The following is a 16,230-nucleotide window of genomic DNA, read 5'->3' on the forward strand; positions in this document are numbered from 1 at the left end:
TGTTTTTTTTCCTACAGTCATCATCACGAGGACTCTCAAGTCTTGCCAACAGATGACGTCTCATCTTGATGTACCTGCGCAGTTTCCAGGTTACATATCAAGAGGTGCCCGGAGACTCAGAAGTAAAATTTAATATTTCGTAATGAAACCTATATGTTTCATTTATCATCTGAAAACCTTGCTAGTATCTATATTTTTATGGTGTCGCCACTTGAGTTTCTCGTGACACATGTTGCCACCACAAGGCCAGTATAACGCTCCATGTTTACCTTATAAAGACCTTTACAATCGATAGTAATTTGTACTTTGAAGGCATGATAATGCCGGCGCTAATGTCATCTGTACAGTTGGTACTTACTTTAATCCGGGTGATTTTTTAAATCACGTGAGACGACTGTAAATAATGATTGCAGATTTTAATAATAAAAACGATATAAAACAGCCTTGTACTTGTTGTTTTGTATGATTGTAACCCAACTACATTTATGCATGACAATGTTTGATAATATGGTGATTTTATTCAACAAAACTCTCACAGTACACTTAGTATCCGATATTAAATTACACGTAATGGACACGGATATGCACTATTAAATGATATATCGAAAATAGGTTTAAACGGTAAACGCTACTGATATCCTACAAAACTATTAACCAACCCAGCTACACACTATTCCCGTAAATCATCATCTCATTAGATGAACATATCCAATAACACTAAAATCCATACAAATTCAACATAAGTGTCATTATTATACAGGCTCTGATGCAGAGTTTGAACAATATCCGATCTTCAATAGAGAAACCTTGTGCAAAAATGCAATACAATTTTAAAAGTAACACCGCAACATCACACGGAAACAGTAACACGGCAACATCACATAGAAACAGTAACACGGCAACATTTTTACTAGTAACTAGTAACAAATTGGTGTTCATCACGACAACTGCGATATGACAGACCAGGGGTCGCTATAGTATTTGGTGTTCATCACGACTACTTCTCGATATGACAGACCAGGGGTCGCTAAAGTATTTGGAGTTCATCACGACAACTGCGATATGACACACCAGGGGTCGCTATAGTATTTGGAGTTCATCACGACAACTGCGATATGACACACCAGGGGTCGCTATAGTATTTGGTGTTCATCACCACTACTGCGATATGACAGACCAGGGGTCGCTATAGTATTTGGTGTTCATCACCACTACTGCGATATGACAGACCAGGGGTCGCTATAGTATTTGGTGTTCATCACGACAACTGCGATATGACACACCAGGGGTCGCTATAGTATTTGGAGTTCATCACGACAACTGCGATATGACAGACCAGGGGTCGCTATAGTATTTGGTGTTCATCACCACTACTGCGATATGACAGATCATTTCACAACGACAAGTCCTTAGATAACCATCTGATAGCGCATTATGTTACTTTCCCGGGTTACGATGACTGAGTTCTCAGAGAGTAATGGGAAATTTGAGGAGTACCGATTACGTACAATAGGATAATGTTACCGGTTAGGTAAATAGCTATCTATTTTCGATACTGAGGAGAGGGTAAACAAGTGTGGGATATATTCGTCACGTGTCAGGTTTTAGGGGCTGGAGTAGGTAGAGAACGAGAACATTAAGTAGCCCCGTACTTTTTGGAATGATCCACACCAGCACTGAACGGGGAAAATCAAAGATATGATGGACGAAACGTGCTGACGTAATGAAATCGAGAAACCATTCGTGGCCACAGTGATCGTCAGTGTATTTTACACAATGTGATTTCGTCCATTCATGTGAGGAGGACATTTTGTTACCAAACTTAGATAGCACTATTCTGGCTAGATCTTTTGTCATATTACACCGAAGAAGCGTATCATCAAGGCAAAGGTCACATTCTGTAATGATACTGTCAGGATTATATCTCACAGACCGAGTGAACTAGGCTTTGTCACCTGGTTGCTATTTCACAGCGCACTAAATATAACAATATAGGTAATAGATTAAAAGTCATCTAAAATTGATAAAAAACGAATACGCACTTTCTATTTTTTCACTTTTTTCAAATAAGCAAATGTCATTTTTAAAACCAGAAATCTAAAATTGATATAAAACACCTGTCCCATTATTCTACTTAAGTCGCTGTATTATAATCAATTGAATTAGATGACATCCTATGTTTCCGTTACCTATCCGTCATTTGTCAGTTTACATTTAACACCCAAGTTTTGACAGAATGTACTTTTAACACTATTCCGTCAGCTGATTGATATAGTCAAGTTTCAGCGATGTACTTTAAATGGCGTCTGGCTAATAGACGGCCCGCGGATTGCACTTTATGTCGACTCTATACCAGGTAGGTATGGCCAGATTATTGAATAGTTTTGGGCTGTCAAACTTTGTCGCCGCGGTTTTATCATTTATGGTTTGGGTGTGATTTACATATTATTGTAGTCAGCAGATCTCCTAATGACTGAGAGAGGTAGCGTGACGACCGAGAAAAATTAAGTCCTCCCCCGCATATTTTCGCGTCGAATCACATCAATAAAACTCCTTTCACTCACTTTGTCTGATGATATTGAAGCAATTTTGGCCATTTTTCAATATTTTTCTTCGTTGAGTTCAATTTTTTCAATGTTAAGACATTTACGTACGTAATGTTCCAATCACTGAAATCGTCACTGGCCCCTACAGACTGCCAGTCACTGAAATCGTCACTGGCCCCTACAGACTACCAGTCACTGAAATCGTCACTGGCCCCTACAGACTACCAGTCATTGAAATCGTCACTGGCCCCTACAGACTACCAGTCACCGAAATCGTCACTGGTCCCTACAGGCTACCAGTCATTGAAATCGTCACTGGCCCCTACAGACTACCAGTCACTGAAATCGTCACTGGCCCCTACAGACTACCAGTCACTGAAATCGTCACTGGCCCCTACAGACTACCAGTCACTGAAATCGTCACTGGCCCCTACAGACTACCAGTCATTGAAATTGCCACTGGCCCCTTCAGACTACCAGTCACTGAAATCGTCACTGGCCCCTACAGACTACCAGTCACTGAAATCGTCACTGGCCCCTACAGACTACCAGTCATTGAAATCGTCACTGGCCCCTACAGACTACCAGTCACTGAAATCGTCACTGGCCCCTACAGACTACCAGTCACTGAAATCGTCACTGGCCCCTACAGACTACCAGTCACTGAAATCGTCACTGTCCCCTACAGACTACCAGTCACTGAAATCGTCACTGTCCACTGCAGATTTATTTGGTAATCGGTATAACCTAAACGGTCGGAGTTTTTGGTCAGGCTATATACATAAAAAATGGTATGGTCAATATGACCAATTGATGAGTTAGAGGTCAAGGTGACCTGACGTAGGATTTATCAATCTCGCTACTGGTATTGATAAATGTACCAGTATGTATTACGTCACGTGACGGGACTTTGACTTCCATGACTAAACCAGGTATATAGTCACTCACGCATGCAATACATTAGGCAAAAGAAAATAGCATGATCTTATATAACGTATATCTTCTGAAATCCAGAACTGTCTTGACATTTAGTTTGTATTTTGTAACTTGCTATGTAGTTATATAGTTAAGTAATTTTAGGTTGGGATATGATCCCTATGGTATTTTTGGTCGAGTTAAGAACTGGAAGAAACTTTGAATGATATACAGCCTTACCTCCAGTTCGAATAAGAAAAAAAACCTTTCAAGCAGAATTTGAATTATGTTTCAGACTCTTGAATATTGATTCTGTAGGTGGAGTTTCCGTTCCATGTTAAATTTCCTTTGCCAATATTTCTGTATTTTATTTATATAGCATTTTTTTGCGGAGTCATCCGAGAAAGTTTTTTTCCCCCTTTAGTATGAAAATGTGAATCAGATATAACTAAACTGGACCATGATAATTAAGGTATTTAACGGATCGTGTCTCACATTATTTATGTTATAAATGTGTTATACACAGGATATATATAAAAAGATCGTGAATCCGACCGACCACGTGTCACATTTCTCGTGTCCGGTATATATTTCATATAAGTGTCACAATTGACCGCAACGCGTTTGTGTTTCGTTGGTGCTTATAGGTGTACACTTGTCAGGAACCGACAACGAAACACTGCACCGTAAAAGATACGAATTATCATATCTTTTTGGTATCAATAAGCACTTGTGTATGGTATGAAAATTCTATCTTTGTGTACCACAGAAAACGTGTACATGTACCAAGGGTAAAAAATTATAGGAAAATTTTATATTTGTGTACCATAGAAAAGTGCACATGTACCAAGGATAAAAAATGATAGGAAAATTTAATATTTGTGTACCATAAAAAAGTGCACATGTACCAAGGATAAAAAATGTTAGGAAAATTTAATATTTGTGTACCATAGAAAAGTGCACATGTACCAAGGATAAAAATTGATAGGAAAATTTAATATTTGTGTACCATAGAAAAGTGCACATGTACCAAGGATAAAAAATGTTAGGAAAATTTAATATTTGTGTACCATAGAAAACGTGTACATGTACCAAGGGTAAAAAATGATAGGCAAATTTAATATTTGTGTACCATAGAAAACGTGTACATGTACCAAGGGTAAAAAATGATAGGAAAATTTTATATTTGTGTACCATAGAAAAGTGCACATGTACCAAGGGTAAAAAATGCTAGGAAAATTTAATATTTGTGTACCATATGAAAGTGCACATGTACCAAGGATAAAAAATGATAGGAAAATTTAATATTTGTGTACCATAGAAAAGTGCACATGTACCAAGGGTAAAAAATGATAGGAAAATTTAATATTTGTGTACCATAGAAAAGTGCACATGTACCAAGGGTAAAAAATGCTAGGAAAATTTAATATTTGTGTACCATATGAAAGTGCACATGTACCAAGGATAAAAAATGATAGGAAAATTTAATATTTGTGTACCATAGAAAAGTGCACATGTACCAAAGGTAAAAAATGATAGGAAAATTTAATATTTGTGTACCATAGAAAAGTGCACATGTACCAAGTGTAAAAAATGTTAGGAAAATTTAATATTTGTGTACCATAGAAACGTGTGCATGTAACAAGGGTATATATTGGTATCTTTTTGTCAGGCTCTAATCGACCATTTAATAATTCGTCTGATAGTTAGATAGTTTAAATAATATTTTATCCAATAATGAGCAATATTTCACATACATGTTTTACAAACGAAATGGGAAAACAATAGTAAAGCCAATCTGCTGCTGTGTAAATACACTACACAGGATAACCGCCGCGAGAGCTAAAAATGGATAATATTTCTGATAAATAATTGTGATCTGCTTCAAATTGACAAGGTCAGTCGGCACTTCTAATTTACAGAGCTAACCATAAAAACGTTCATCATAATTTAATAAAACCTACATGTATAAAAAGACTATATCATAGTCATCTTGCTGTGAAATGTTACAATTTGTCATCTCCGCTTCAAGTGACTCAACTTATACAAACTAAAGCACGCCATCAAACGAGCCACCACTCACTGACCATAAAAGGATACATATCATGGTGACCGCTGACACGTGTAGTGATATTTCAATGACGAGGGGACACATTCTACGTGTAGTGACAGTTCAATGATGAGGGGACATATTCTACATATAGTGACAGTTCAATGGCGAGGGGACATATTCTACGTGTAGTGACAGTTCAGTGACGAGGGGACATATTCTACGTGTAGTGATATTTCAATGGTGAGGGGACATATTCTACGTGTAGTGACAGTTCAGTGGTGAGGGGACATATTCTACATATAGTGACAGTTCAATGGTGAGGGGACATATTCTACGTGTAGTGACAGTTCAGTGACGAGGGGACATATTCTACATATAGTGACAGTTCAATGGTGAGGGGACATATTCTACGTGTAGTGACAGTTCAGTGACGAGGGGACATATTCTACATATAGTGACAGTTCAGTGACGAGGGGACATATTCTACGTGTAGTGACAGTTCAATGGTGAGGGGACATATTCTACGTGTAGTGACAGTTCAGTGACGAGGAGACATATTCTACGTGTAGTGACTGTTCAGTGAAGAGGGGACATATTCTACGTGTAGTGAGACATATTCAGTGACAGTTCAGTGACGAGGAGACATATTCTACGTGTAGTGACAGTTCAATGACGAGGGGACATATTCTACGTGTAGTGACAGTTCAGTGGCGAGGGGACATATTCTACATATAGTGACAGTTTAGTGACGAGGGGACATATTCTACGTGTAGTGACAGTTCAATGGTGAGGGGACATATTCTACGTGTAGTGACAGTTCAGTGACGAGGGGACATATTCTACGTGTAGTGACAGTTCAATGGTGAGGGGACATATTCTACGTGTAGTGACAGTTCAATGGCGAGGGGACATATTCTACGTGTAGTGACAGTTCAATGACGAGGGGACATATTCTACGTGTAGTGACAGTTCAATGGTGAGGGGACATATTCTACGTGTAGTGACAGTTCAGTGACGAGGGGACATATTCTACGTGTAGTGACAGTTCAGTGACGAGGGGACATATTCTACGTGTAGTGACAGTTCAATGACGAGGGGACATATTCTACGTGTAGTGACAGTTCAGTGACAGTTGACGAGGGGACATATTCTACGTGTAGTGACAGTTCAATGACGAGGGGACATATTCTACGTGTAGTGACAGTTTAGTGACGAGGGGACATATTCTACGTGTAGTGACAGTTCAATGGTGAGGGGACATATTCTACGTGTAGTGACAGTTCAATGGTGAGGGGACATATTCTACGTGTAGTGACAGTTCAATGACGAGGGGACATATTCTACGTGTAGTGACAGTTCAATGGTGAGGGGACATATTCTACGTGTAGTGACAGTTCAATGGTGAGAGGACATATTCTACGTGTAGTGACAGTTCAGTGGTGAGGGGACATATTCTACCTGTATTGACAATTCAATGACGAGGGGACATATTCTACATATAGTGAGAGTTCAATGGCGAGGGGACATATTCTACGGATAGTGACAGTTCAATGACGAGGGGACATATTCTACGTGTAGTGACAGTTCAATGGTGAGGGGACATATTCTACGTGTAGTGACAGTTCAGTGACGAGGGGACAATGACGAGGGGACATATTCTACGTGTAGTGACAGTTCAATGGTGAGGGGACATATTCTACGTGTAGTGACAGTTCAATGACGAGGGGACATATTCTACGTGTAGTGACAGTTCAGTGACGAGGAGACATATTCTACGTGTAGTGACAGTTCAATGACGAGGGGACATATTCTACGTGTAGTGACAGTTCAATGGTGAGGGGACATATTCTACGTGTAGTGACAGTTCAATGGTGAGGGGACATATTCTACGTGTAGTGACAGTTCAGTGACGAGGGGATATATTCTACGTGTAGTGACAGTTCAGTGACGAGGGGACATATTCTACGTGTAGTGACAGTTCAATGACGAGGGGACATATTCTACGTGTAGTGACAGTTCAGTGGCGAGGGGACATATTCTACGTGTAGTGACAGTTCAATGGCGAGGGGACATATTCTACGTTTAGTGACAGTTCAATGGTGAGAGGACATATTCTACGTGTAGTGACAGTTTAGTGACGAGGGGACATATTCTACGTGTAGTGACAGTTCAATGGCGAGGGGACATATTCTACGTGTAGTGACAGTTCATTCTACGTGTAGTGACAGTTCAATGACGAGGGGACATATTCTACGTGTAGTGACAGTTCAAGTGACGAGGGGACATATTCTACGTGTAGTGACAGTTCAGACATATTCTACGTGTAGTGACAGTTCAATGGTGAGGGGACATATTCTACGTGTAGTGACAGTTCAATGGTGAGGGGACATATTCTACGTGTAGTAGTGACAGTTCAAGTGGTGACGAGGGGACATATTCTACGTGTAGTGGTGACAGTTCAATGACGAGGGGACATATTCTACGTGTAGTGAGAGTTCAATGGCGAGGGGACATATTCTACGTGTAGTGACGAGGGGACATATTCTACGTGTAGTGACAGTTCAGTGACGAGGGGACATATTCTACGTGTAGTGACAGTTCAATGGTGAGAGGACATATTCTACGTGTAGTGACAGTTCAATGGTGAGGGGACATATTCTACGTGTAGTGACAGTTCAATGGTGAGGGGACATATTCTACGTGTAGTGACATATTCACGTGTAGTGACAGATGGGGACATATTCTACGTGTAGTGACAGTACGTGTAGTGACAGTTCAATGGTGAGGGGACATATTCTACGTGTAGTGACAGTTCAATGACGAGGGGACATATTCTACGTGTAGTGACAGTTCAATGGTGAGGGGACATATTCTACGTGTAGTGACAGTTCATTGACGAGGAGACATATTCTACGTGTAGTGACAGTTCATTGGTGAGGGGACATATTCTACGTGTAGTGACAGTTCAATGACGAGGGGACATATTCTACGTGTAGTGACAGTTCAGTGGCGAGGGGACATATTCTACATATAGTGACAGTTTAGTGACAGTTCATGACGAGGGGACATATTCTACGTGTAGTGACAGTGGTGAGGGGACATATTCTACGTGTAGTGACAGTTCACTGTTGAGGGGTCATATTCTACGTGTAGTGACAGTTCAACGAGGGGACATAGTGACAGTTTAGTGACGAGGGGACATATTCTACATATAGTGAGAGTTCAATGGCGAGGGGACATATTCTACGGATAGTGACAGTTCAATGACAAGGGGATATATTCTACGTGTAGTGACAGTTCAATGACGAGGGGACATATTCTACGTGTAGTGACAGTTCAGTGACGAGGGGACATATTCTACGTGTAGTGACAGTTCAATGACGAGGGGACATATTCTACGTGTAGTGACAGTTCAATGACGAGGGGACATATTCTACGTGTAGTGACAGTTCAATGGTGAGGGGACATATTCTACGTGTAGTGACAGTTCAATGACGAGGGGACATATTCTACGTGTAGTGACAGTTCAATGACGAGGGGACATATTCTACGTGTAGTGACAGTTCAATGACGAGGGGACATATTCTACGTGTAGTGACAGTTCAGTGACGAGGGGACATATTCTACGTGTAGTGACAGTTCAGTGACGAGGGGACATATTCTACGTGTAGTGACAGTTCAGTGACGAGGGGACATATTCTACGTGTAGTGACAGTTCAATGGTGAGGGGACATATTCTACGTGTAGTGACAGTTCAATGGTGAGGGGACATATTCTACGTGTAGTGACAGTTCAATGACGAGGGGACATATTCTACGTGTAGTGACAGTTCAATGACGAGGGGACATATTCTACGTGTAGTGACAGTTTAGTGACGAGGGGACATATTCTACGTGTAGTGACAGTTCAATGGACGAGGGGACATATTCTACGTGTAGTGTGACAGTTCAGTGACGAGGGGACATATTCTACGTGTAGTGACAGTTCAGTGACGAGGGGACATATTCTACGTGTAGTGACAGTTCAATGGTGAGGGGACATATTCTACGTGTAGTGACAGTTCAATGGTGAAGGGACATATTCTACGTGTAGTGACAGTTCATTGACGAGGAGACATATTCTACGTGTAGTGACAGTTCATTGGTGAGGGGACATATTCTACGTGTAGTGACAGTTCAGTGACGAGGGGACATATTCTACGTGTAGTAACAGTTCAGTGACGAGGGGACATATTCTACGTGTAGTGACAGTTCAATGGCGAGGGGACATATTCTACGTGTAGTAACAGTTCAGTGACGAGGGGACATATTCTACGTGTAGTGACAGTTCAATGGCGAGGGGACATATTCTACGTGTAGTGACAGTTCAATGACGAGGGGACATATTCTACGTGTAGTGACAGTTCAATGACGAGGGGACATATTCTACGTGTAGTGACAGTTCAGTGACGAGGGGACATATTCTACATATAGTGACAGTTCAATGACGAGGGGACATATTCTACGTGTAGTGACAGTTCAATGGTGAGGGGACATATTCTACGTGTAGTGACAGTTCAGTGGCGAGGGGACATATTCTACATATAGTGACAGTTTAGTGACGAGGGGACATATTCTACGTGTAGTGACAGTTCAGTGACGAGGGGACATATTCTACGTGTAGTGACAGTTCAATGGCGAGGGGACATATTCTACGTGTAGTAACAGTTCAGTGACGAGGGGACATATTCTACGTGTAGTGACAGTTCAGTGACGAGGGGACATATTCTACGTGTAAACTGTCAATTAAACTCTCCATTACAGAGCTCCCCTCCCTAAAGAGGAATATCATTGGTCAAAGTCAACCGGCAATCGTTCACATAATTGAACATCACATAGACTGACAATCAAATAAACAAAAACGTACATAATTCAGTTGTACACCTTACAATATGGAGGCAATACTAAGCAACGACACTTGATTAAATGATTACTAGGAAGTAAATGAGGAGACTTAAATTGAACCGAGTAATTGATCAAAAATTTAATATCATCTAGTAAGTGTTAATTCATATATCTGTGATTTAACTCTCAAAGTATGTGTATTACGTCATCCTATTCTGACATTTATCATACAATACAGAGTACTTGTGCATAATTCTACAAAATAAAAACGGCAGGTTTATGATGTAAACGCGATCAGGCGTCGGCGAACAGCCACGTCTGTTGTGTGACGGTTGAAGCATTAACGTATGTTTATAAAGTACAATCCGAGGCTTTGTATTACACAAACTACATTCGAACATTATAAGTTGCAAAATTTATGAAAGCCAATTGTTGCAGACATAGCGAATTGGGAGTTTCACGAGCGTCTAAATTATCGAAGCAGAAAGATTGGAAGATAAGCTGAAGTTGAAGGTCGAGAGTGAGTCACCCGAAAATAATCTACCACTACACACCATTTCATTCGTACATTTAAACGTTTCACTTCACAGAAACTCGCTACCTGCCATTAATTTGACAATTATACATTCACGTTTCATTTTTTGAACAGAAGATATATCATTTCATTAGTAAAACAGCAACAAGTGTGAAATTTCGGTAGGGAACTTGTATTTAGGCATTAATTATAAATTTCGGTAGGGACCCTGTATTTAGGCATTAATCATAATTATCGGTAGGGACCCTGTATTTATAGGCATTAATTATAAATTTCGGTAGGGACCCTGTATTTAGGCATTAATCATAAATATCGGTAGGGACCCTGTATTTATAGGCATTAATTATAAATTTCGGTAGGGACCTTGTATTTAGGCATTAATTATAAATATCGGTAGGGACTTTGTATTTAGGAATTAATTATAAATATCTGTAGGGACCTTGCATTTAGGCATTAATTATAAATATCGGTAGGGACCCAGTATCTAGGCATTAATTATAAATATCGGTAGGGACCTTGCATTTAGACATTAATTATAAATATCTGTAGGGACCTTGCATTTAGGCATTAATTATAAATATCGGTAGGGACCCAGTATCTAGGCATTAATTATATCGGTAGGGACCCAGTATCTAGGCATTAATTATAAATATCGGTAGGGACCTTGTATTTCGACATTAATTATAAATGAATATAGTGTGTAATAGATAGATTAACCGTACTTTCTGGCGAAAGTCTAAAGGAGCATGTCACACACTAAGACTGCACGTCGTATTGTTTCGACTAGTTTTGTTGAATTCTCAATATGGGAGATAATGAGTTTTCATGATAAAAATGACCAGATTAATATTGAAATCTTGTTTTTTAGTCCGTCACAGTGGAAGGTTTACGTATCTGATATTCAAAGATATTGAAATCTTCCGTCTGTAATGGTAATGAAACAGAAAATAGATTTAATCATTTGTGTAAATATATATAAAGAATGCATTTGCCAGATTAAGTTTCAGAGTGTAATGAAAATATTGAATCTTGCTAGGACACATTTATATAAAACACCATCGCATAAAGACGGAAAATGTCAGGAGTAACAAAAGATGAAATAAGATCTACAACACTTCATGGACTCACATTGTAGGTATTCAGATACCAACATACGATTTCTGATTATGAAATTAACCTTAGATAAGTTTGACCGAAATAGTGTAAGATTTTAGGATCTGGCGACCATTGTTAATATTGATTAATTTATCCTTGATATATAAAATTTCTGTTGCCGAAGGACATTATATTGTAAATCGTTGTCTGTCCTTCCGTCTGTCGTTAACCTTTTTTTATAGATCTACTCCAAGAGTTAATTGATTCGACTGTTTTTGGAAGAGTTAATCCCCCTTATTTTCATTAGTCAGGGTGTTTTCAAACGTGGTGTGCTTGATGACCACGTTATGATCTTGTGTTTCCTTGAAAGTCAAACGTTTGTTAAGATTTTTTGGAGGAGTTTATTTCCTTTCTGTGTTTTTTTTATATTATAACATTATACTGAGTTCTCCGCCGTACGTTTGAGTTCCCTGCCATAAATTTGAGTTCCCTGTCCTAAGTTTGAGTACCCTGTCCTAAGTTTGAGTTCTCTGTCCTAAGTTTGAGTTCCCTGTCCTAAGTTTGAGTTCTCTGTCCTAAGTTTGAGTTCCCTGTCCTAAATTTGAGTTCATTGCCCTTAGTTTGAGTTCCCTGTCCTAAATTTGAGTTCATTGCCCTTAGTTTGAGTTCCCTGTCCTAAATTTGAGTTCATTGCCCTTAGTTTGAGTTCCCTGTCCTAAATTTTAGTTCATTGCCCTTAGTTTGAGTTCCCTACCCTAAGTTTTTAACTAACTTCTTTGATAGTTCGTATGTTTTATAACAAGAAATGAAGTTGTGTTTTTTTTTTTTCTGAACGGAAATTTGTTTTTCGGCGTACAAGTCTCCTCCCTCTGATTTTAACCAATTTATTTCAAACATATCTCTGCTTGAACGGCATTAAGATTAAAACTTTATAGGAGAATGTATGTCCTTTTCAACCGAAACACAAAACAGTTTTTTCCCGTGGTGTTTTGAATCGACATGTAATGTAATGCAAATAAATTTGTCACACGTTTGTCTACCAGATAACCTATATCTATATGTCACACATTCATTTTTATAGATGTGTCTCAGTATTTTGAATTTTATTTAAATGTAACACTTTTGCAAATCAGCCGACGTATATATGTGTATCACAGTGTTTATCTGTTGATGTATATATGTGTCACACATTCGTTTATCTGATGACGTATATATGTGTCACACATTCGTTTATCTGTTGACGTATATATATGTGTCACACATTCGTTTATCTGTTGACGTATATATATGTGTCACACATTCGTTTATCTGTTGACGTATATATGTGTCACGCATTCGTTTATCTGTTGACGTATATATATGTGTCACACATTCGTTTATCTGTTGACGTATATATGTGTCACACATTCGTTTATCTGTTGACGTATATATGTCTCACACATTCGTTTATCTGTTGACGTATATATATGTGTCACACATTCGTTTATCTGTTGACGTATATATGTCTCACATGTTCGTTTATCTGTTGACGTATATATATGTGTCACACGTTCGTTTATCTGTTGACGTATATATGTGTCACACATTCGTTTATCTGTTGACGTCTATATATGTGTCACACGTTCGTTTATCTGTTGATGTATATGTATGTGTCACATAGTCTTTTGACGTTTATCTAAATGCCACACACTCGTTTATCTTTTGAAGTATATATTTGTGTGTCACACATTCTTTTATCACTTGTATACTTGTATACAAAATGTATATTTCTACTGGTTGACGCACTCCATGTTCCTGCGTCTTGTCGAGCTTGTTGCTTTTTAGACGCGTTTGTTTAGTGTTCAGTCAACAATGTGGTGTCACACACGTATCTTATTCTTGTGTCACACGGATGTTTTACTGACGGAAAGTTAGACATGTAATCACGTAGACAAATTGATGAAAACTGTTTCCTCGTGTGATTTCAAACTGGATGTCTCTCCATCTCGGATAACATGCATTTAAACAGATAGGTATAATCATTACTGGCGACTATAGAAATTGTCTTTCTTTTGATGCAAAACACTATCCGTGTTTACGAAGCCTGTAGAAGTCTGTCAATGTTGACAAATATAGGTTGGAAAACTTTGAATATTCGGTGTCTTTAAGACGCATTCAACACAGACATGATGAGCAGCATCAATGGCAAGGTCGCCTGATTAATAGTCCTGGTATGTGACAGCTTTATGTAAGTGCCTGTGTAGAGGACAGCACTTCACGGGGTGGGGCTGTTGTAGAGCTGGGAGGGGAATCTACAGACGCTCCATCTGTTTCCCACAATATACAATTACTTCATACGATGGAAGATAGGGCCGAAAGTCCAATATATTATGCAGAGCATTTGATTGTGTATGTATCTCCATGCACATGTTTATCAACACTGGAAAAACAAATTCAACATAACAATGGTTTGTGTTTCGCTTACATTTTCAGGTCTCTGAACAACCTTCTACAGACGATTGTTTTTAAAAGTTTCGGTTGTGTATAACGTATATATTAACAACAAAACTTGTAAAGAATATATAACAAACAACGAAAATCTTAAGGGTAAACCTTATTACTAGATAGGCCTAGAAACTTCACTGACTAGGCCTCTATCTCTCACATGCCCAGATACCGTTAGTTATAGGTTCCTCGTCAATTCATCAGTATACTGGCATCACTAATGATTTAAGACTAGCAATAATTTTAAAGTTTCCAATTATTACACAAACAGTTCCACTTCTCTCCTCCAAAAATCATCCGAAATTGACTCTGGTACTCCACGTTAATTTAACATTAATACGTGTTAATTTCGCGCACATAAACACTACGATACATTTCCCAGCGGAATGAGTAAGTTCTAATTTAACAAACAGAAAATTAGGTGTTACTAGAAAGTAGAAACAAAAACGTACCTTACACGTGAAGTGTTGTGTGAGTACAATGTACTTTACACGTGAAGTGTTGTGTGAGTATACTGTACCTTACACGTGGAGTGTTGTGTGAGTATACTGTACCTTACACGTGGAGTGTTGTGTGAGTATACTGTACCTTACACGTGGAGTGTTGTGTGAGTATACTGTACCTTACACGTGGAGTGTTGTGTGAGTATACTGTACCTTACACGTGGAATGTTGTGTGAGTATACTGTACCTTACACGTGAAGTGTTGTGTGAGTATACTGTATTTTACACGTGGAGTGTTTTGTGAGTATACTGTACCTTACACGTGAAGTGTTGTGTGAGTATACTGTACTTTACACGTGGAGTGTTTTGTGAGTATACTGTACCTTACACGTGAAGTGTTGTGTGAGTATACTGTACTTTACACGTGGAGTGTTTTGTGAGTATACTGTACCTTACACGTGAAGTGTTGTGTGAGTACAATGTACTTTACACGTGAAGTGTTGTGTGAGTATACTGTACCTTACACGTGGAGTGTTGTGTGAGTATACTGTACCTTACACGTGGAGTGTTGTGTGAGTATACTGTACTTTACACGTGGAGTGTTTTGTGAGTATACTGTACTTTACACGTGAAGTGTTGTGTGAGTATATTGTATCTTACACGTGGAGTGTTGTGTGAGTATACTGTACCTTACACGTGAAGTGTTGTGTGAGTATACTGTACTTTACAAGTGGAGTGTTTTGTGAGTATACTGTACTTTACACGTGGAGTGTTTTGTGAGTATACTGTACCTTACACGTGAAGTGTTGTGTGAGTACAATGTACTTTACACGTGAAGTGTTGTGTGAGTATACTGTACCTTACACGTGGAGTATTGTGTGAGTATACTGTACCTTACACGTGGAGTGTTTTGTGAGTATACTGTACCTTACACGTGAAGTGTTGTGTGAGTACAATGTACTTTACACGTGAAGTGTTGTGTGAGTATATGTACTTTACACGTGAAGTGTTGTGTGAGTATACTGTACCTTACACGTGAAGTGTTGTGTGTATATTGTATACTGTACCTTACACGTGGAGTGTTTTGTGAGTATACTGTACCTTACACGTGGAGTGTTGTGTGAGTATACTGTACTTTACACGTGTAGTGTTGTGTGAGTATACTGTACCTTACACGTGGAGTGTTGTGTGAGTATACTGTACCTTACACGTGGAGTGTTTTGTGAGTACAATGTACTTTACACGTGGAGTGTTGTGTGAGTATACTGTACCTTAC

The 16,230-nt window shown here is 39.1% G+C and overlaps 1 protein-coding gene and 1 long non-coding RNA gene across 2 annotated transcripts in view; both read left to right on the forward strand.

Annotated features, from left to right (window-relative positions):
- The window catches only part of LOC132556717 (uncharacterized), a 56,591-nt gene extending 56,205 nt beyond the window's left edge, over window positions 1–386 (forward strand). Inside the window, exon 3 of the long non-coding RNA XR_009554479.1 lies at window positions 18–386. This is a non-coding gene — a long non-coding RNA (uncharacterized LOC132556717). The remainder of the gene's footprint in view (window positions 1–17) is intronic.
- Window positions 387–2,657: 2,271 nt separating this feature from the next.
- On the forward strand, window positions 2,658–3,368 carry LOC132556704 (uncharacterized). Its single transcript, XM_060221139.1, has one exon. The coding sequence runs from the start codon at window positions 2,658–2,660 to the stop codon at window positions 3,366–3,368; it is 711 nt and encodes a 236-aa protein (XP_060077122.1).
- Window positions 3,369–16,230: the final 12,862 nt, after the last annotated feature.

Source organism: Ylistrum balloti, unplaced genomic scaffold (genome assembly GCF_031769215.1).
Source record: "Ylistrum balloti isolate Yb309-2 unplaced genomic scaffold, AGI_CSIRO_Ybal_v1 Utg370584, whole genome shotgun sequence".
Lineage (NCBI taxonomy): Eukaryota > Metazoa > Mollusca > Bivalvia > Pectinida > Pectinidae > Ylistrum > Ylistrum balloti.